The sequence below is a fragment of the Neopelma chrysocephalum genome, unplaced genomic scaffold, assembly GCF_003984885.1.
Source record: "Neopelma chrysocephalum unplaced genomic scaffold, ASM398488v2 Primary Assembly neopelma1_85, whole genome shotgun sequence".
Classification (NCBI taxonomy): Eukaryota; Metazoa; Chordata; class Aves; order Passeriformes; family Pipridae; genus Neopelma; species Neopelma chrysocephalum.
The window spans coordinates 4,594,385-4,617,169 of record NW_020897747.1 but is presented as its reverse complement, the minus strand read 5'-3'; the positions used below and the strand labels follow the sequence as shown (position 1 = coordinate 4,617,169).

At 38.6% G+C, this 22,785-nt stretch overlaps 1 protein-coding gene across 2 annotated transcripts in view; it reads right to left on the bottom strand.

Moving 5' to 3' along the window:
• The window catches only part of GPAM (glycerol-3-phosphate acyltransferase, mitochondrial), a 32,336-nt gene extending 9,704 nt beyond the window's left edge, over window positions 1-22,632 (bottom strand). For both annotated transcript variants that reach the window (XM_027692143.1, XM_027692144.1), the window contains exons 1-16: window positions 22,355-22,632; window positions 20,873-21,003; window positions 18,723-18,845; window positions 15,670-15,743; window positions 12,667-12,780; window positions 11,331-11,480; window positions 10,354-10,450; window positions 9,246-9,382; window positions 7,874-7,970; window positions 6,951-7,163; window positions 6,447-6,560; window positions 4,469-4,554; window positions 3,548-3,663; window positions 2,646-2,716; window positions 1,261-1,525; window positions 793-935 (exon numbers count right to left, since the gene is read on the bottom strand). In XM_027692143.1, coding sequence (XP_027547944.1) covers window positions 793-935; window positions 1,261-1,525; window positions 2,646-2,716; window positions 3,548-3,663; window positions 4,469-4,554; window positions 6,447-6,560; window positions 6,951-7,163; window positions 7,874-7,970; window positions 9,246-9,382; window positions 10,354-10,450; window positions 11,331-11,480; window positions 12,667-12,780; window positions 15,670-15,743; window positions 18,723-18,845; window positions 20,873-20,974 — 1,902 coding nt within the window. In that variant the 5' untranslated portion in view covers window positions 20,975-21,003; window positions 22,355-22,632. The remainder of the gene's footprint in view (window positions 1-792; window positions 936-1,260; window positions 1,526-2,645; window positions 2,717-3,547; window positions 3,664-4,468; window positions 4,555-6,446; window positions 6,561-6,950; window positions 7,164-7,873; window positions 7,971-9,245; window positions 9,383-10,353; window positions 10,451-11,330; window positions 11,481-12,666; window positions 12,781-15,669; window positions 15,744-18,722; window positions 18,846-20,872; window positions 21,004-22,354) is intronic.
• Window positions 22,633-22,785: the final 153 nt, after the last annotated feature.

The window sequence follows — 22,785 nt, the reverse complement described above, 5'->3', positions numbered from 1 at the left end:
TAAAGAACCTCACCATCTGACCTTACATTAATGCCCAGACAAAAATACTAAATTTGGCTTACGCTTCAGTAAAAAAGGCATTAGTCAAATACGAGTACAAATTTAAGAACTAATTCAATAATCCCTAGAATTTTAAGTAATTTCTACACATAAGAAAAAAAACACCTAGCACTTAAAGTTCAAAGTACACAGTGTCTGAAAAATGAGATAACATCAGCTCTCTTCAGTGTTTAGTAACACAACAAAAACTGAAGTCAGGCCATGTTTAAAATTGCCACTAAGTATTAGGTGCGGCACACTGTGACTATTGCTCTCCTATGCAAATAAGGAATATCTTCAGAACATGGAGCCTTAGTTCCCAGCATAACTTCAATCATCTATGTAAACTCATAAGAGCTGAGTACTCTTAAAGCCTTGTGTTTGTTTAGGTAAAAAAAAAAAACAACTAAATAGTTTGGGCAGAATGCAAATACAGCTGTGATGGTCTAATGACATCAGTGACACAAAATTTGTTAAGTGGTATTAAGAAGCCCACCTTGAATTGTGGGAAGCTGAGAGAGCAGCTTTTCCTTCTCAGGAAAGGCAAGCTGCAGGCTCAGCCCAGCATCACCCACTGCAGCACTTCCATGAGCAGCAGGTGGCACTCAGTGTGTAACCCTCGATACCATTACTGGGAGACTGTACTTACAGTGAACAGATCAGAGCTGTGACACTTGCAAAAAGCATCAATTAATTTTAAAGTAACAAGCAGAACAAAAATTTGACACCTGGACAATTAATGCAGTTACTTACCAAAGATACATTAAATTCATTAGAAAGCAAGTAACACAGGCTGGCAGCTTTTCGGACCAGGTGTTCTTGACTAATCAAACTGGGAGAAGCACCATTGGTGCCATTTCTGCACCTCCTACTCTGAACAGCATGAAGGCTGCAGGCTAGAGCAGAAACATAAACAAAGTTTAATTTTCCAAAGTTTTATAGCAAAGGAAACGTCAAACTTCTGTTTTGCCTATTTCTAGGCCTAAAAGCAGTCAAACATTACACATGCAATTCAAGAATAAAGACAGAATTCACCACTATTTTGTGTTCAATAATGTCAGATCAAAATAGAAGCTCAGTAAAATACTGCTCATCAAAGGTTTTGCCATATTGGCAAACAGGTTTTGCCATATTGGCTCAAATTCTGATAGTGCCCTGCCTATGGCAGTGACCAATACACAGATACTTCCAAGAAAGATAAAGGAAAACCCCAAAACATACCAATAACAGCCTCTTTAATAAATACATGAAATACTCCATTGCTGTAGAAGTTGAGTTCAAAGACAGCAGGTATCGTTACGCTGGGAGTGACGAAGAACTCGTTGTTTCTGCTAGTGTTCGTGATATTTACACAGTTCCCCAACAAGTGGATGGCATGCATAACAACGTCATCTGAGTTCCCTGAAAATCCCAAGTCAAAGTCACGGGCTAAGACCTCCTCCTTCATGGAGAAGAAATCTTCTACCAACCTGGAAAGATCAGTTCCCTAGAAATAAAAACAGAATCACACAGTGAAACAATTGTTCTGCACAGGAGTTTATCTGTAAACTACATAAACAGGTATATAGCAAACACACAAACAATACACAACTTATTAATAACCCAAAGCACAACAGTCATATTAGAAAAACTGATTTTCACTGAGGTTTGCTGAAGTAGTCCCACATGTTTTGAATTACATGCCATTATATTTTTTAAAGAAGTGCAACTGTTTGGGAATGCAAGATTTTTGTTTGCTTCTTGGTTTATTTCACAGCCTGCAGAGACCCAAGTTGTTCTTCAAGAACATGTCAGAGATATTGTAATCCCATTATCTATGCTATAAAATGAACGCTCAATTATCTGGGAGTATTGTAATGAACAAAACTGTTCAACTGGCTTGGAACATGAGGAAAAGTCTTTTTTCAAGCACTTTCTTTTCTTGTTTTCTGTCACAACAGCTTCAGATCACATTGTAAAATGTTTCTTTAACTCTACTATTTTAGGAAATTGGAAAGACTGCACTGATGGGAATGGTGATACCTCCTCCACAAGGAAGATTACATATCTGATCAATATTTTTCAATTTATTCTCAATTTATGTGCAATACAAGCTTCAGTCTAGGAGGACAAGGAATTTTAGAAAAAATGCAAAACACACCTGTAGGAGAAAAAAAATTCTTCCAAGCCCCATGCACAAGACTTGAATTAAGCATTCATATCATTCTGCCATTGTGATATAATATTTTAGTACTGGGAAACAGCAAAATTAATTTGAAAATGAAAGGATTAGTTTGTAGTGTATTCAACAGTGAATATGTTTTGAGATCTAAAAAAGTCTTAATGCAATAAATCAAACCCATGTACTCTTTAAAAAAAAAGCATAATGTTTTGAATTACAAAGAACTATTTCCACATGAGCATTTATCACCATCCCATCAATAATGGCTTGTTTTCAAGTATCCACCAGTAACTAAAATATATGCACTCAGACTACCCAAAATCCACTTTAATTTAAATGCATCTTTCTTCTTTTCAGTATCAAGTAATAGTAAAATGCATTCTTTTTTTTTTTTTAAGTTAACAAGGCCAAAGTAATGTTTGACTATTTAACACAGAAGCCTTACCTGCCTGTGTCTGTACAGCAACAAACAGGCAACAATGTGGGTAGACATCACAGCACAGGACTTGTTAGCAGCTAGAGGTAAACAAGATAAACTCGTTAAGCACCTGAAACACTCAGAACATCATTACAAGTGAAAGAGTGCCTATTATTTAAAAAATAACAGTGATATTAATAGTGTCGTTGGCACCGAACTGCACCTACTGAATGAAACACAAAGTATGTTGTGTCTATATAGTAACAATATTTAAATAATCAAAGTAACTTGAACTAAGAAGGTCGAATAAAGCTTAAACGTTTACTAAGCTAAGTACTGTTTTGTATGCATTTCTTATACCACAAATCATAGGTCTATTGACTGAAGCATACACCACATAACCTATAAAACCTAGCAACATTGGTCCATGCAGATAGGTGAGTTCATGAGAGTATGATCTTAAAATAATGCCATTCAGACACTCCAATAACTTCTTACATGAAGAGGTAAGAAATCAGCGTACCAGTATGACTATCAAACACTTCAGAGCACAGCAAGTTCAGTATACTAGTCCAAGCAATACAAAAGTTAGCAAAACAGACAGAACAAAAAGCTTAATCAGAAATCTAAATCAGAAAAAGAGTTCATTCAACTTTGAAGAGGAGAGAGGGAGGCAAGGGGTAGAGAATTGTCAAGAGAGCATTTGAAGTCATGAAACAATCGCCTGAATGGAGAGAATTAGGAAGTATGACATTACCAAACAACAAATTCATTCAGTCAGCAAAAGAAAAGAGGTAGTTGACAGCAACCCGGTCTAGTGGAAAGTGTCCGTGCCCATGGCAGGGGGCATTGGAACTGGATAACCTTTAAGGTCCTTTCCTACCCAAACCATTCTATGATTCTGTGGTAGTGATACCCTTAACACTTACTGAATAAAATATGCTCAGCCAAGTTGGATATCAGCTCTCTTCTGAAGGGTTCACAGGTGATATCCCTGGAGTTGGGCAGTGAGGCCTCCACGCTTTCATCCACAGTATCATTAGGTCTAAATACAGAATAAAAATTAACATGATGACATTTAGGTTTAGATTAAAATGTAAAATAACCTAGACTGATTTTTTTTTATATACACTAACCAAAATACAGCACAAAACACCACTCTAGTCTGGTAAGGGCAGAAAAATGTTCCCCGTAAATAGCTCTACCAACTTTTACAGATTATGTCTTCACACTAAACAACAATCTAAGATAAGACTACCAAAAGAAAAATTGCAACCTTGTTCTGTGGCTATTCATGACTTTGCTGTAACACCAATTGCACCCCACAGCTCTTTTCCCTTCAATGAATATGGACAATAGTAAAATAAGCAAATCTGCCTAAAAGGCAAACAGACCTCAGTCTCTCCATAAGCTAGACATGGTCTTTTCTATGGACCTACAACTTTCTAAAGGTAAATGACTGACTTAGTCTCTACCAGGAGGACACAGGTTTGTACAGTTACAGCAGAGACCTCAACTAAAATGTGTATCTTTGTAACAAATGCAGATCTAGCTCTTGACCACAGTTTTGCAGTTCTGAGTGACAGTCCCACAAACAAACAAACAAAAACAAAACCCAAAAACCTTTTAAAAGCCTCCTCGAATTTATTTAAACAGAGTTCATCAGAAAGAATGCAACTCTTATAAAAAACTGCTGTTATAATTGTCTAAGCTTTTCAATTTTCTATAAACAATTAGATTACCCTTGAGGAGTTCAAGCACAGCTTGGAATGTAATGCAGAACATTAAAAAGACAAACAAACAAATCCCAACCTGTCCTCCCTCTCAACAACACACAAAAAAATCTCTACCTTGACGGAAGTATAGCTGGTAACAAAGCTTGTTCCAAGGAAAGAGGAGCAGGCACAAGTTTTTGGCTTTGGCTGTTTACATATTCCTATTAAAAGAAGAATTGTTATTTTTTATACTTCTTCCACCTTACTCTTCCATTCAACTGATGATATTACTATAGGAAAAAAGGCAATTATTCAAACTGCAACTGTGATTAAAAATAGCTCACACTAAAAAAGCAGTAATAAGGTCAGAGATATTAAAATTTTAAACAGCTTATTCACTTTTTACTTTATTTTATGCAAAAGCAAACTTCCCACATCAAGGAATCTGTACTTCATGCAAAACAATGCAATGAAAACAATACATAACCCCTGTCAGCACCCTGCTGGGAACAAGTCCTTTGAGACTAGCTTCTCCACGATTAAAATAATGAGAACTGCCTCATTAACATGAGTGAGAGCAAAGCCTAATACCCACTCAGAACCAACATGAAGTAATTATTGCTTGCTGCTGCTTTTGTCAAATGCCAGGATGGGGAACTTCTCCGTAGGTAAACACTGGTGTACAAACTCCAGTTGCAAGACCCCTCACAGTGACATAAGCTTAAGCACTCAGGAAGCAGGCAGGGCACTGCATGCTTGGAATTCCTGAATCCCAAATTTCTCAAAAGCCTCTCCTTATAGGTTAGCATTTACACTGCTCAGTTTTCAGGACTCTGTGTTCCTTCAGTTTCTGTAAAGAATGGGAAACTAAAGAGCCACTTAACCTGCTGCTCAGGAAAACAGTTCCCTCCCAGGAAAGCTGCTTAAAAGACTTCCACAGCCAGCTCACTCTCTCCTGCTTCCAAGCCTGTGCTCACAGAACTGCAGAGGCCCTAAATTAACCCCCAAAGCTCATCTGCTTTAGAAAAACCTGCAGTGACATAACCACAGTTATACTTCTGCAAATCTTAGTTAAGGCATACTTAAATGATTTATGCCATTTATCACCCTTCTGAGGTACAATAAGGAATACACATACAAATGAGACCTGACAGAGGCTGCTGATTAGCATTTCTCTAGATTAAGAGGGCAGATAACCTTCTTTTCCTTACACTGATCCAAGAAGAATTGTTAACTCCCTACTAAGAATAGCCCAAACCTCCTCCTTGAAGTGCATTAGTATCTTTCCCTACTACGCTAATTATAATGCAGTGCAGACGGTCACAATAATTTCATGCTGTGGTAACTGAACCCTCCAAAGCTCTCCAACCTACTGCTTTTCTGAGAGAAGTAGGGCAGAAAAAAGAACACCTAATTAATTTGAATAATGTTCTAGTAGGTTGCTGTTGCAGTAGTTAATCTTATTAAAGTCACACTAAAAATAAGGCATACTGTGGCAGAATACAGATTAGTGAAATGCAGATAAGTATAGTATCAGCAGATTCTGCAAAGAGATCAGGGAAGATTTAAAGAGTGAAGGCAGATACTACCACACCACCACATTACCTGAGAAGCTACAAAAACCTATATACACAATATACTAATCATAATACTTTTATAGCTACTAATTTATTTAGCAATCTCAAAAATCTAGTGAGATAAACACCCTTCCTCAGTAATAGCATATGTCATTAAATTACTTAAACTGGAAAACAGTATTCAGGCTCCTTCAATTCCTAATGTTTCTACTACATAAAGGATTACTGCATGGTATAAGGATCATTTTAAAGATTGTTTGCTAAACAAACAAAGAACGCCAGTAAGAACACTTAAACCATTTCGAAACTAACATAACCCTTTTCATCAGCTTTGAGTCTATTTCAGCTTAACACAAATGTGTTTGAAGATTCACACACTCATCAAAACAGGGGTACTTTGTCCTACCAGAATGGACTTCAGTAGATAATGCCACTGATGATAACCCACAAAGAAAAAAATCAAAATAAATGTGTCCCATTATTGAAATATCAAAAATGTCAAACCTTCAAATGGATTTTCAAGAAGTCAAACTTACTTTTAAGGAAAATGGTTGTGCAAAATCTACTCTGACACACCCATAATTCTTCCGCAGCATTCTGAAGACTCCTCTAGCTATACTCCAAAGACTTTCATTCTTCTTAGGCTTGCCCTAGAAAACAGAGGTGGTTGTTTTGGGTTTTCTTCCACTTTGCAATTAAGAGGTTATGTTTAAAATTAAAATGCATGCAACAGCAGACAAAACAAGGCCAAAGCTTTTGACACACCTTATAACTTAAAAGTAAATCTAGAGAACTACTTTTCTCCATAGAGATCCACTTGAACATATTATTTGTTATGTCATGAATCTGCATGTGGAAGTATGTCACCTGTCCCTCAGCACTTCCAGCAGAGAGGTCTTGTGATTAATGGCTCTTTGCTCTTCAACACTAATCCCGAGTACCTGTGACAGGACTACCACCATGTCATTTAACTCTAACACATTTTCCTGTACATAAGCAGAAAATCCCTAAGGCAAAACAAGTTGTTCAATTGCTCTTACCAGCTGTTCACTGTTATAGTGACCTTCAATTATGCGATCATAGGAGATTCCCACGGGTATAATTAGGACATCAGGAGTAGCATTTGAGAAGAGAGCATCCACCACCACAGATAAAAGACCTGCTCTAGCTCCAGATGTCTTTCCACTTCGAGACCGTGTGCCTTCCAAGAATATTTCTAAAAACTGTTGCTGTCTCAACAGTTCTTCTATGTGCTGAATACAAAAAGATTGGAAAAGAGAAAAAATAAATATCTAATTATATTGGCAAATTCACATTGGAAATATATTGTCAGCAACCATTTCCTTTTAAAAGCATTGGAAGATCATGAGTTGGCACGAACACTTGTGAAAAAAAAAAGCAATAATTAATGCTTGACACAAACCCAGACGAATCTGCAACTGAATTTGCATGAATATACAAGCAGTATAATGACTTTTGTTCAAAGAGCATCTCTAGCAACAGTTGATCTAGTCAATTCACATTCATCTCTTCTTCTGGTTCCCCAGCATATCCCATCTTCCAAGATGCAAATACAGCTATTATACTGAATGGCACAAAGGATTACATCAACCCATCATAAACAGAGAATTCCATTATGTTAACAGAATCAGTGTAGATATGCCTCAGAACAAAAGACATCAGAGAAACAAAGCTTAACATTAATTCAGGGAGCATTGATTCCACATTCTTTAGCAGCGATTATGCAAGGTGGAAGTCTGCTCATCCTCAAAGGGGCTGAGCATTCAATTTTCTTTAATTCTATAAATTCAAGAGTTCATACAAAAATGAATCCCCTTTTTGCAGCATGAAACTGAAGACAAATTCAAAGCAGTAAAATAGATCTCCAGACAGATGGAACTCACTTTTCCACTTGAACCCAACTGAAATGCTACCTACAGAAACAACAACAAGAAATTCGTACCACATAGAGCAAAGCTCTGTAGAGGAAATCCTTACGACCAGGACTCGGATCCAACTTCCGACGAATGAAAAACCCTCCTAGCTTGCGGATCAACGTGCTGCAGAATAAAGAAGGATTATACTCATTGAATTTAATTGCAGGAAGCTACTACACATCCAGCACAAAATTCCTAGCACACGACAGGAACCGAAATAACTGAAATTCCCAAAGACTAAACTGTACCATACTACTTGCACATGATAGGACCATGCCATTATTTCTCCATTTAACTTATGAAACAGGCTTCTCTATCCTGTCTTGCTCCATTTCACTCCCTTGACAGGCCACTTTCTGGGAGACTTGTACACCGAGATGCTGGTAATCCACCTAACAGTTAACCTGAGCTGTCCTGAGTCTGTGCTGTGCTGCACAAACAGTATCTTCATGCCCATGTTGTACATACCCCTTGGCTGCAGGAGCAGCTCAGCCAGCTCATTTTAACAGAGCAGGCAGCTCCCACTTTGCACCAGCAATTACAACACCTGCATGGTCTTGCCTTTATCTTACAGTGCAGCAAGAAGTTCTCACGAGAACATCCTTTCTGCTTGGCAGAAGAAACGATGAATAGAGTTGTTTTCTTGCAAGCAAATCCTACACCACCTCAAAAGACCAAATTGGGGTAATCCTTTCTGCAGACAGGGTCCACAGGCCGGGTGTGGATCAGAGGCCTGTTGAATCCAGCAGAACACAGGGTTCCCAGTGCCTAAAGGGATGCTGGATTATCTATGCTAATCTCTCTTTCCTTATACTGCTGGCCCTAATAAATAGCATTTTAATTGATAATTTATAGAGCCTGAATGCCTTTCTCATGATGATTATCACAGACCAGCACCTACTGGTGCAAATACCCTTGAAGTCAAGGTATCCTCCTTCTTTCCTCATCACTTCCTACAATATCCAGTGCCTTTTTAGAAATCAGTTATGGCCAAATTCTGTCTCAATGGCAAAATATTACATAAAAGACCTTAGGTTCTTCAGCCACCAGAAAAATAATTTAAACACAGACTAAAGTGGAGTACTTTCCCATGAAGTATTATTCACCCAGTAGTGTTGCTGCCCATTAGCCAGCTCACTAAATTTCATGAAGTGTTCTCCATTCACCACACTTTTTCACAGTCTTCTTTTCCTAGTCACCTATCCACTTTGAGACTCCTAGGATGAAGGAATACCCTTCCTTACCCTACTTAGGTTATGACAGAGCTTCTCTCTCTGAGCATGTTATACATGATGGCCCAGCAATACTCAGATATTTTTGCACTTGGACATAAGACATATTGCACAGCAGGTCAGATCCCGGCACCTCAGTCTTTTTCAAATAAGAAGAGGTTATTACCTGAAGATGGGGATGTTGAGATTGTTCCCTGCAGCAATGTAGGGGGCTTTGATGTTGTGGCAGAAAAGAATGAATGTAAGAAGCAGGTAGTCAATGTGGGATTTGTGAACAGGCAAAAAGATAAGAGGCAAATTCATCTATGGTGGGGAGAGAAGGAAAAGAGAGAGAAGGCAGTTGGTAAGAAATGTGGAATATTACTCCTTTTCTAAAATCCTTCACTGAGATTGCTAGCATCATCTTCTCTGAACTGATGGTATTTTCCAGTTACCAACACTGAGTTTTTTTACTTCTGGTTTTCCTTCAGCTGTGACAATGAGATTTTTTTAGTCAACCGTACTTAATTTTCATGGACAGCAGTTTTCAGTTGCATGCATTACATTAGCACTAATTAATACTCCCAGTTTCTTCAGACAATAATCAAACAATTAAAGGGATGTGGACAAATCTTCAGTGTCACCAAAAGTACTAGTATTTCCATTAGATACTAGCAAGGATCTGTGAATAGTGGGGTTCCCAAACACTATAATCAAAAAACAACAGAAAATAATAGGAACCTTTTTTGTTTGTTTGTTTCATTTATCTAATCAATATTTCTAAGGTAAATCCTGCAAAAAGAATCAATTCAAGTGTAAAGAAAATGGTAGAATTTAGGAATTTGTTTGACCAATTTCAATAAGTATCAAAGAACTGGGAATGTACTGCTAGTAAGAAATAGGAAGAGTTTATTTCTTAAAGATTTTTATTCCAAATCAAGATAAAAGTGAAAAATCCTAAATATATCTACTAATTTATTATTGGCTGCCTCAGCTTAAAAAAAGAAGAAAAATGTTGGATTCAGGTTATCTGAGATAATCATGCAGTCTGATACTTAAAATTTGATACTGAAGCAAAGGTAAAACCAGAATTCCCATAGTATTTTAGGTTACACAACTCAAAGAGCATTATATTTAATTAAGAACCCTATTTCACAGGTACAAGACAGTTCTATCTACAATCTCATTTCATACAGACTTAGCAAAACTCTCATAACAAGAGAAAGTGCTGTAAATATTCACAGACACTACATCAGAAATCTACCTTATTAGATTTTTTTCCCACCTTTCCTTACCTCTGTTGCTGCTTTGACCATTTCTATTTGACCTCTGTGGATCTGGATATTCCAGAAAAAGCTGTTAAACAACTTCAGTAGCACCCAGCCAGTCAACCTAAAGGAAGAGCAAACAAAACCCAAAAAGCTTCATTCAGTTCTGCGTCTCTTTTATATTGCTTCGCTATGACTAAAAGCAAAGCCATAAAATCTGATTACTTTATATTCAAACAAAAATACTGTAAAATCCAATTGCTAAACAAGTTTTCACCTATAGTTAGTAACCACATTTCAGCCTCCTGCAGTTAGGATACTGACCAACCTCAGTGAAGCCGGTTCAAAGGGTAGGACCACTATCTGTGGGGAAAGTTAACTGAGGTCCTAAGATCAACTGTAATAACTAAGTTATTACAGCTAATTAGGTGATATGCTGGCTGACTGAGTGTATCTAGGAGAACTTACAAGAGTTACAAAAAATCTAGAATTTGCAACAAAAAGTTGATGAACTAGGAACATGACAGAGACAAATTCATGCTTAGTTGTAAAGGTAGACATCACAGTAGAAGATTTTATCTAAAACAAGACTCTCTCTGAGGTATTTATAACTACAGATTAGAATACTGAATAGGCTACTGGAAAAATGATCTTTCACAGTCCATGGTGCTGCAGATAGCTGCTCTTGCCTGTATGGGACTGAAATTATGCCAATATTGGTCTAAGCATTAGTACCAAACCTAGTTTTGGGAGGAAAAAAAGTTTGTATTTAATCTTGTAAGATTCATCCCTTGTAAAGGCAGACGGTTTCTGCTGCATCTGAAAATGAAGAATAACTACTATTTTGTTAGCTAATAATAAAAAGGGGATTTTTATTAATAATGTATTATTTTTAGAATAGTTATTCACTATTTATGCATTATGTGTTACAAGCTCTGTTGTTATTATAAAGAGCTTTTCCATTCTTCCACCCACATAAAACACCAATGAGACATTTTTCTCACCTGATTAAAGCAGGTGACACATTTGCTACCATTTCTTGGAGTATTTTCCTAGCTTTCTTCTTCACTTTGTTGATAGCTTTAGGATCCGTTGGAGTAAAACTACCTGGAGCACTTGGTTCAGAAGCTTCATCTACTATGGCCTTCTGGACTCTAACATTGAAAAATAAAATGTATGAGACAGAAGAGTCCAAGACAACAACTGCTGGGAATGCACTGTGCATTACTACAGGAGTAACTTGCAAACATAAAAACACATTTACACTGAAGTATTGTATACTCCACATGCATTCAATCTAATTCAGTAGTTTTCTAAGCTCTGATTTAACATGCAGTTGATGGTTGAATACACTCAAAGTCGACCATATAAAACAGTATATACGCAAATCACAGGTACTAATATTAAGTCACTGCCAATTTTCAGAAATGGTCAATAAGGGTAAAAATTCAGGGAGAACAGATGAAATCTCATTTTTTTAATATTTTCTTTTTCCTGTCATAGCACTTTCACTTACCTCATTAGATAGATTAATGTAGTTGCTATTTTGAACTTCTACAGTATTGTTCCCCTTGAATTCTCAGTTTTACAAAGTGTAACAAAATATAGAAGGCCTATTTTTCCCATTTGAAACAAATCTAAGAGAGATTAAGTGGTTTAACATACTATATGGCACAACGCAGTCTGCTTTACTTTTCAAAAGCAACACTATCATCTTCAGACAGACTCAAACATTAAAAATTCAGGAGAATTAGGAATGTTAATGTAGGCAGTGAGTGCCTTCTGACAAAAGTAGGCTCAAGGAGGGGGCATGTGGTTGAATTTCTTTATGTCCAGGGGAAACTGATCCCTTAATAGCTAATCAGGGGCTCAACATGCCACTTAAAATGTGGTCTATGAAACTGAAAACAGGCTCCTCAAAGTAAAGGGTGGGAATTTCACTTTATAGCCTTTTTGTATTTTTGCCTCGTGCTCCAGGTGTACACTCAGGGTACTTCAAAATGCTGCTTTCCTATTACTTCTGAAACACTGACAATTTCTAATGACTGCAGTCTGACTTTGATGGTAATGACTTACATGAATTCGATAAACAAAAGTTTGAAGAGCTCCCATGTAGCAATTTATTTTTCTGTGTATTGGCTGGTGTTCCCCCACTAAGCATCACTCATATCCCCTCTTTTACTATTCAAACAGAAATTGCCAGCTACAGCCCTGAAAGGCTGTGCTAAAGACACTGTATTTTCTGGTATTTTAAACAGTCTGATTTCTAAAACTTGCAGTTTCCAAATTCTTATATCATACATACTAATTTAAAAAACAGTTTATTTTGCATTATCTTACCTGTTGTTATTCAGCACATTTTCTGTCAGATTCTTGGCAAACATACCCTTATGAACATCCCTTTCTTGCACAAAAAGGACATAACAAAACCGTCTTGCAAGCCACCCCCTGTACCTACAAAAATAAAAAGGGTATTTCAGGGTGATTATCAAAATATTTGAGTGCCAAAAAAAATAGTATGAAAAATACCTAAAAATACAATTAAGTAGCAAAAGTAAGTAAAGTTTTATGAAGGGCTGCCTAAAAGCTTCTTTATCTGCTAGTAAATTGCCAATATGTCCATGTTATAGATGAAGTAACTCATACATAGCACAACATCTGAGACAACTGGGTCTGCATCACTTCAATGCAGAGTGACACTGGCCTTAAAATACCCATGGTATCACAGGAAAGTAGCAAACAAACCAGCATATACATTTTCTGTCTCTGCTGGAACCAACTCCCCAGCTCAACAAGGTCAAATGAAGAGGTAGCGGTGATTTCCAATTTGTTGACTTTCCACTGAGGAAAGTAAATCCCCAGCTAAGAGGTTTGTCAACTTCTTGAAGGCACACTGGGTCCTCTTGGGAAAGTTGCTCACGTAAGCACAGGGTAAACTCTCACAGATACTTTTGAAAAGAAGTTTGCATTAGCCATCAAAACTAAAAATGCTTTTTTAGTAACTTTTTCTTCCCTCACAGTGTTTTTAAACACCCAGTTTTATGTGCCTCCTACACACCTTCTCCTTGCAAAGTTTTAGCAGGAGCAGAACCACTGAATAACAGTAAATCTCTATAAATTCAAGTGTTTAAGGCAATTTCTCTTACGTGGACGGTCTCTTCTTTCCAAATTAACCCTGTCCTTTGCTGTCTAGATCATATAAGCAGCAATCACCTGAGAAAATGCTACTTTGAACATCAAACATCACAGAAGATGCAAGTGAAACAGGAAGGGCTAAAAATCCAGTCCCCAGCAGTGAATATGCACTAGTATTTTCCTCCTCACCCCCCTTACTCACCAGGCCAGGACTGGACAAGCCACCACTTATGTGGGTCACCCCACAAAATAAACACTGGGACCCCAGAACAGTAGAGCTGATGCCATCAGTCAGAATTAAGAGTTGGACAAAAAAATAAATTCTGGCCGTTCCAGAGACCAGAGCACTGAATATTATGTAAAACCCTTGTCCTGAGGTCTGCTGGTGCAATGCATGGCTGATTTTCTAGCGAGTGTCCCAAACTGAACCGTGGGTGGTTTCCATGCTGGAGTGCCGCCAAGGTCTCACTGCTTGTCATCACCTGAGTTACTGATCTTGGCTGTTAAACCTCCCTACCACATTTCAGTAAATTTATACATGTGTTATAAACAGCTAGGAAAGATGAGAAGAACTTTTACACTGCAAAAGGCCAAACTACCTGAGCATACAGGCCACTTGCACTGTAATTAAGATGAGTGAACATGCACAAGCCACTGGCACAGTCTGACACATAACGGTTACACAAATATTCAGACCGCCTCAAAGGACAAAGAATTTTGCTATTCGTGCTGTCAGAGAAGCAGACTGGTAACTCTGTTTTAATTGTTTTTTTCCTTTTCCCCTTCTCTTTGGAGTTTGAGAGCCTTACTCATTTTTCTAGAAAGCAAAGATAAGGATATGTTTCTTTCTGACAACGATTTTCGTAATTATGAACATATCATCACAGCAGCATACAGCTATTGCAGGTATCTGTCAAGGTATGAAGACCTCTACATTCGTTTTACAGCTTAGACAAGATGTATTTTAATTAGAAAAATCTGTTTGCTGATCATATAGCAATGAGAAAAGATAAAAACCACACAGAATGGACCCAGTCAAGATATATTAAAAAACTGGCAGTCATACCTCAGCCAAAGGCTGTGATAATGTCTCAATACAGTTACAGTACTCCAGCAGTTAAAGAGAATCCCTCTTGCTGTCTAAGGCTGGGAAACTGTGGCTTTGTAACCACATGGGACCACAGAACTTCATTAAAACTGTCATTTTTCACACCATAATGACATTCTGAGCTAAAGGCATTTATTTCAGAATAGTTCATTAACCCATATTTTTTTGCCCTTTTATTTTCAATTTAAGTAACTTCGACCATTCAAAACGATTCAATCAGACTTATGAAACTAATTTAAAAAAAAACAGTTTAAACATTATTTCAGTTATTATTCTGTATCCTAAACTACAAGCTCAACTCTTAAAAAAACCATAATTAATTCAAGTGTAATAAAGAACAGTCTCTAACATTAGCTTCCTCCCTCTCAAGCACAGCACAATACTGCCTTTCTTCCACTCAGACACTTTGGCTCATTTCTTTTAGGCTGTTGGCCTCTCTTTGTTTGCTCTGACTCTATGACAAACACTGCAGGACCTGCTTATGCTAATGATTATTGTAAAAAAACTTAGCAAGCATTATTAACTTTCCAAAGAACAGAATATTTGTGCTTAATTCCAGTATCTTTGTCCCAGAACTCAAGATATGCTTCCATTAGTGCAAAGATACACCATCCTTTTTAGGTTATATACACCATTTTTCAGGAGCTGTACTCTGCCACTGAGGCAGAAAAAGTATCTCAAGACATATTCAGATTTAATTGCCATTACTGATAATAGTCAATGCCTAAATTGTGAGCCAGATCTGCTCAGTAAATTAAAATGAAGCCTGAAGTCATTCTGCACATAGGAATAAATCAGCTTTTCTCAGCATTATGCCACAGATGTTACCATTTGCACTAAAGGATCTAGAGGTGCTCTGGTTTTTGTGAAACAAGTTTGACGGTTACGCTCCTTGTCTATAACCCCAATGGACTTTGCCCAGCTCCCAAATACACACAGCCAAATTTAACAAGTACATTACTTTCCTGAAGGCAGCACTTCTTCCTGCATTTTAGGACCACAATATATATTCACTCAGTCTGGACTACCCTAGAGATTTCTCTGTCATAAAATCAGAACACATTGGATTTTAAAAGCAAAAGAAAGACTTGCTACATTACCTTGTATGTGTTTCATTGATATATATGACATTACGTAGACCCAAAGAAGGAATACTAGAATTGAAAAAGTTATCCTGTAAAACCAAGAAAAGAAAAGACTGGTGAATTATTTCGTTACATAAGAATAGCTGTGTCTATTACACTCACCATAACATTTAAGATAATGCAATGTTTTCCATTTGTACTATAAAAAAAACCAAACCAGAAAAGCACTGAACCTGCTCATACAGTACACACAAACTGTTCCAAAATGAAAATGAAATTCAAGTCACTATTCCGAACTCCAATACTTTCAAAGTATTCTCTAGGCTTTACTGCGTGGTTGCATTGGCTGTATTCTTCAAGCCACAATATTTCATTGTATTCTGACGCAATATAAACCAGGACTTGTCATAATACAGAACTCATCTTTAGACAGAACTTTATTAAGCCACATTCAGCATTAGTATGACCACAAGAAGTTGACGCCCAGCCTGTGACACCCAGTTTGCCAGCAGATCAGGCATCATGTAACAATAGCCCAAGGGTCAGGATATCCATCCATAGTTTGGTGGCAAATCTCCACATTCCTGCTCTGCCTGAACAACAAACTCAATCCAGCCTTCTAGATCCCTGTTACAGACTCCACATTCCAAGCTATTAACTAGGAAGAGTTTAGGAGCAGTTCCACTCTGGATAAACAAATATTCCTTGGCAGGAAGACCGAAACTTTAATCTTCCATATTCTGAGGAAATACTCTGACCGAGAGGCTACTTTCTTTCTATCCAGATAATACGCGATTATAAAACTGGTACTATGCCAGCAGTGAATTACAGCTAAAACTACTGGAACTGTACATGTCAAAGAAGACAAAAACAGGACAGTGAAGGAAAAAGATGGTTACCAGCAGCAGAGCTGCAGAACAGCCTCACCACCAATTCTGCAATGGGAGTCAGATAAGAGTCATTTGTTTGTATTTTTTTTAGGACACACTATTTGCCACAAATTAAAATATACAAGTGTCCTATGTCATTTGCAAATCAGGTAGAAATTATGGGCAACAGTGGGAGCACAGAGTCTTCTTCCCCCCTGCTAAAGCATAACTGTGCTGTACATTCAATCAACCAACCGTTGCTTTAAGTTCTTAAGAGGAAACTTCAAGATAATGCTAATTTCTTTGACTATTCACTGGTGATTTTTTGTGGATCTTAAAAGCTGATGAAATGTTCTGGCAAAGAGAAGTGACTTGTTCTTGGTCTCCCAAAAAAAACCAGCAACAAAGTACCACTGAATGCCCAAATCCATTCCAGTGCTCTAATCATTAAGTTATAACCTCGCTCTGTGAAGCTCATCCTCCAGCTGTAACGTCATACTTTAGCTTTTCCTTATTTAACTCTTCCTCAATCCTGTGTCAGGCAGAGGATCTTGTTTTGTGAGATCAACTGAGCCAATACAGGATCTCTCTACTGGTGCAAGAAGCCCAGCTCCCACCACCACATCCTACCCTTTCCTGCTGAACACTATCCCTCACCATCCCTCACCTCTTAACTAAGATAACGCCTAGCATTCACCACACCCTTAATGAGCCAACTTCATTCAGACAAGACTGAAAACTAAGATAGCCAGACTAAATGAATAAAGCAGGTAGTTTTCTGCTTGATTAGTGAACTCGATCAGCCCTTAGGAAAGTAAGAAGGAAAATGAGAGGGAGACTCAAGACCTGCCACTCTCAGCACTACCAAGCTGTTAGTTCGGCCAACACACTTAAGGAAAGCTGTCTCACTCATTCATTCCTTTTCCTTAAGAGAAATAATTAAAAAGGCAGTTCAAAAAAAAAAAAAAAATCTGGAGTCTAAAGAGAGGATCTTCTTTGTTACTGTCTGTGCAAGGATGGTATTTTCTCCTTATAGCAGAAGGCAATAAAGGGCTCAATAGGTCATGCCCCTATCTTAAGAGGGATCTCAGGATAGTTAATTAGTCTCCTATTAAATGGACAAAATACAGAACAAGATTTTTATTTTTAAAGTGTAATTCCCAGCTTGAGACGAATAGCCTAATTACTAACAGGCTAGTTACTAAATGTATAAAGCCCTAAATTGAGGATTCATACACATCTTTTCACAAGTCAAAGCACTTGACTTGTCTATTGGAAGTAGTCTCAGTTTATCTAATTGCTTGTCTTGCCCAAATCATATGTAGCCTTCACAGTACATTTTGATTCCTACACCACATTTGTGTATCATTGCTGGAATGTTCTGCTCTGTTAGAGGAATCGAGTGAAATAATAACTTCTCCTTGGTCAAAGAGACAAGCAAGTTTTCACTCTAGTCCAGCCAATGATGGAGCTCAATGCAGGTGTAACTGTGCAATTTAAAGCCCAGGGTGTACACATAGTCAAATTACAGGATGAACTGATTGCCAACTATATTATGCCATTTATCAGCATTTTGCATCTTCAGCTTACAGAAAGCCTGCCCACCGCAGTTCAATCAGTTAAATCAGCTTGCACAACCTCTCTAGAGCCACCATCTTGACACTGTTCCCAGCAGACAAATATTCCCACTATTGCAACTGGCACTCCCTGTTTCCAGGCTGGGCAGAGAAGCAAGGAATCAGCCAGGTGTAGAAAACTGACTTGTTCTCTCATGTACAGGATTGACGAAGTTTGAAGGGAGGTATACTACTTAGTTTTGAAACTGCATTTATTCTGTGGATAGAGAAATAAAGTGTCCTAAAAGCAAGCTTTAACACTTTCATGTGCACCAAATTGCCGTTATTAATTTAACAGAGCAGATAATTTTGCCACACCGTTTCCTAGAGATAATTCTGCGGAGCTGGAGAGTTTTGTGCAAGGAGTAAATCTGCACTGAAAGGTGGGAGACTAAATATCAGAGCACGTCTGTGTCATCCATTAATTCCATGACAAAGAAAATATAACCACAAACAATGGTGCAAAACTTTATGAAGTAAAAACACTGTGACCTTAATTCTGAAAGTAAGAAAACTACTGAAATTTCATTATGCTGCAACTATGCATTATTGTCAAACATAATCCAGTCTATAATCTTCTTACCCGGCTCTGGGGAGTGCATACATAGCAACATCGTCCCACAAACGGCCTTTTTCTGCTCAGCAGAGCCTCCTTCCATTTTAAAGTGGCAGATCGGAAAAGAGTGGGACGAGAGTTATACTCTCCCTGCAGAACAAAAGACCGCTGTGTAAATATGCAGAAATATATGTTTTACTGTTTATGGGAAAACTTTGAGTAAGAGGAGTTGTCAGACACACACATACACACACACACAAAATTACCCCTCAGTTACATAAAGCACAAATTTTTCCAAGATTTTTCTAAAATAAACTATGTTATCTCCAGATGATGTGATTTTAAAAAATAAAAGCAAAATCTCAGTGTGGTGCTGATGTATCTAAGCACTGCAGCACATGCTGACACACAAAATTTTAAAAGAAACAATAACTAATTAAGAAACACCAAGGAAACTGCCAGCTGAGAAAAGTGAAAGAAATTAACAGTAAACTACATTCTCAATAGTGTAAACGTGCTTGTAATATGAGCAATACATTTGAAGCTTGAACTGAACATCACATCTGTAAAATTGCAAGAAGACTCAATGTATCCAAAAAATTAACTCAGCAGACTCTGAAGGCACTTTCCAGCAGTTTTGTGTAGAGTGATATGAAAAAGGAACCCCTGTGCCTTCTCCAAGGTTACACTGTCTATCTGAAGGTTACAAAACCAAATAATCCAAAGTAGCTGGATTCACAGAATTCATTCTCCATGTTAGAACACTATGTAAAAATTGCTGTTAAGTATGCTTTCAAAGATATTGATTGTTCCAATTAAAGTCTACTGAATTATTGCTTGCCTGAGAATGAGCACTGGGTTGCCATTTCTAAACCATACATTTTATTCAAAGGGAAGTTATTTTCAGTATTAAAAGGGAAGTTACAGAAACAAACCAAAACAAAACCAAAATGATGTTTAAAATAGCACATTTACGTGGAAGAGCAGCAGGGTAGAACCAATACCTTAAACCAGCATAAGGGCTATAAAACACAAATACATCATCATATACTCAGCCCAGTGAGAAACAACCAGAAAGTCAAAAGCAATGCTGCAGATGCCTAAAAACTGAATTGAGCATATATCACACTTGGCAAGAGTACTGAAGTCACTTGGGAAATATTCCAAGGGTAAATCTTCCATCTGAAATAAAGAAGCATTAAGATCCTAAGCCTGCCATAATCCCTTTCTCTCCAACTTTCTGTAATGCTAACACCAAATTAAACCAACTTTGTAACAGTGTCCTTCTTCTGCTTGCCTCCAACCCCTTACTGAACTCACCACTACTTTCTTAGAAAACCTCCTTCCTATCTCTTCTATCCTACCTGCCCTTATCCCACTTTCTCACAGATCTCTTGGTTACTGCAGCTTGCTGTCTGATGTCATTTAGCTCTAGCTAGATAGAAAAGCCAGCTGCCAGGACATCTGTCTTTCCCCCTCAACTCTAAACATGTCTTCAGTTCGTCTTCCAGATCAAGTTCAAAGCCCTCCTCTCCCAATCCATGTCTAATTTCTCCTGACCTATGCTGCTAAACCAACCAGCATCAACCCAGTCCCCATGTGGCTCTTTTGGCTCCACCGAGCCCGGTCTGCTCACTGACCCTTTGTCTCCTCCAAATCCCAAGACTCACTCAACAGAGGACACAGACTTTTAATAGGTTCCTTATTTATATCTACCATTTTTTTCTGCCTTCTGTATTGCATGAAAAGCTCCAGCTTCAACGGCTACGCAACTTTGCATCTTCAGCTTCATGCTCCTTTTCACCTGCGCATTTTAAACTACATCGTGCAGAAGAGCAACAAGTTTTCTATTTGACTTTCTGCTTCACTTTGAGCTACTCCAGAATGGGATTCTGTACATTTACTGCTACATAAAATAATTAGCAACATTACACCAGAGGACTGTAAGACTATCAATAGGGTTTGATAGGGTTTTTCTTTTCTAGCAACATTAGTCTTCGGCACAGAATGAACTGTTGGTTCCTCCTTACATTTCAAGTTAAATTAAAACCAAACTGTACCATGCACAAGAGAGGTAGTGCCTTATCTTTGTTCTTCACAACAATAAAAATGTCCACCTTCGACTTGAAGAAACAATAAAATAAATATGGCCAGTAACATTCACAATTTTTACTTACCCATTCTTCACTGGAATGCTTACATCTACTGATGCTGCAGTCTGCTGAGGCGGACAAATAGGAAACATCTATTGTTCCAAGGGACAAAGCAGTTTCATCCATGACACAGGAGTGGAACTGAAGATCAGAAACTGCAAAATAATAACATACATATGTGTGTATATATATATGTATATAAACCTATACAGAAGCACACGCAGAATTTCAGTGATGGGCATCTAGTAATAAATTAGTAAATTGGTATTTTTTCACCTTTCAATAAAAGTTCGGTTCTAAAGATGTTTCATTGCAGCTAAAAATCAGCACGATTTTAATATGCTAAAAAGCCCAGCACATTCAAGTTCCACAGCACACCAATCAGCTTCCAGCATGATTCTCTCTTCCTGCTCTTCTTCCCATTACAGGTCAGTATGGTCCCTTGATAATCTTCCACTGCTCTTCACTGCATGGCTTAAACCATGTAGCCACAAGGATACACATTTCAGCCACTTTCCAAGGTTTACTATTCTCTTGCACTCCATGACCTCATTCTTTTATTACTTGCTTCTCAAAGGCACCTATGATCTACCAAAAATGTAATTAATGTTCTCTCCCAATCCTATCTCACAGTATATTTTATGTGTCTGGTCCAGCTGTAGTCAAACCAGTTTGCAAACTCCTAAGTAGGAGTGCTCTATAAAAAAGCACACCCCTAAATCTGAACATGCTGCTGACATAAGTGACATTACAGGCTTGTGGGATTAAAAAGCAGTAAAGAAGTCTAAACTTGCATTATTATTTTGAAATGGAAGTTTTACAGTTTATATAATAAGCATAGCAAATAATTCTCCCTTCGCCAAAGAAAAAAGAAAGGGCAAACATATCAAAACAACATAGTGATGTAAAATATATGTGCAAAACACTACAAATTAAACTGCTCTGTTACGGAGAGACACTGAAATAGGAATCCCAGCATTTTCACCTAGAGAAACTGTAAAGTGGCAATACCTTCCTCTTCTGTCACTGCAAAGAAACTTCAGTCGTGGCCAAGCTACGAGCCATAAGGAATAAGACTGATCCCATGCTGTATGTTCTATGCTAGGATCTGCAACAGCAAGGCCTAAAACTTTAATCCAACGTTTTTGCCTTTCTTAGTGCCCCCTCCAAGCTGCCACAAAGCCCATCTGGTGACACCGAAGCACAGAGTTCTCAATACAAACTGGAGTTTGAACCAATATAACCATGCAGTCATCCTTTTGTCTCTGCTAGCTCTTACATTCAATTTGCCTTTTCTTGTAATCAGTGCTCAGGCAATGTAGTATATAAATCCCCCAATAAACACCAAAAAAACCCCTGTAAACCTCTGAACAGTGGAAGCGAAACCCGTCCTCCTCGTGCTCAAGGTGACCTTGGCTGCACCGGCACACATAAAACATGAACTTCAAAAAATAATACGGAATTAAAAGCTCGTGTGAGCAGCAGCAGCAGCCCCCGCACACATACCTGTGAGACACCCGCAACCCGAGCTCCCGCTCCCCCTCCGCCGCTGTCGCTGTTCACCTGCCGGCCACCGCCATCCCGCGGGATCCACAGCGCTCCGGGATAGCAGGGATCGGCAGGGCTCACTGGGAATTAATAGGGCTCCAACAGGGCTCCGGGCTCAGTAGGATTCAGGAGGTCTGCAGCAGGGCTCCGGGTTCAGCAGGGCTCCACAGCTCTCCAGCCCTGCTATAAATAAAACCGCGGCGCTGAGCGCGGTGCGGGCAGCGCTCCGGACACCGCGGCTGCCAAGGGGCCGCCCCGCACCTCCCCGGCCGCCGCGGGGGGCGGGCGCCGACCGCGGGCACAGGGCCGCGGAGGGTACCCCGGGGCTCCCCGCGCCCTCCCGCCCTGCCCGCGCTGCCCCCCGGCGGCCCCACGCCCCACGCCCCACG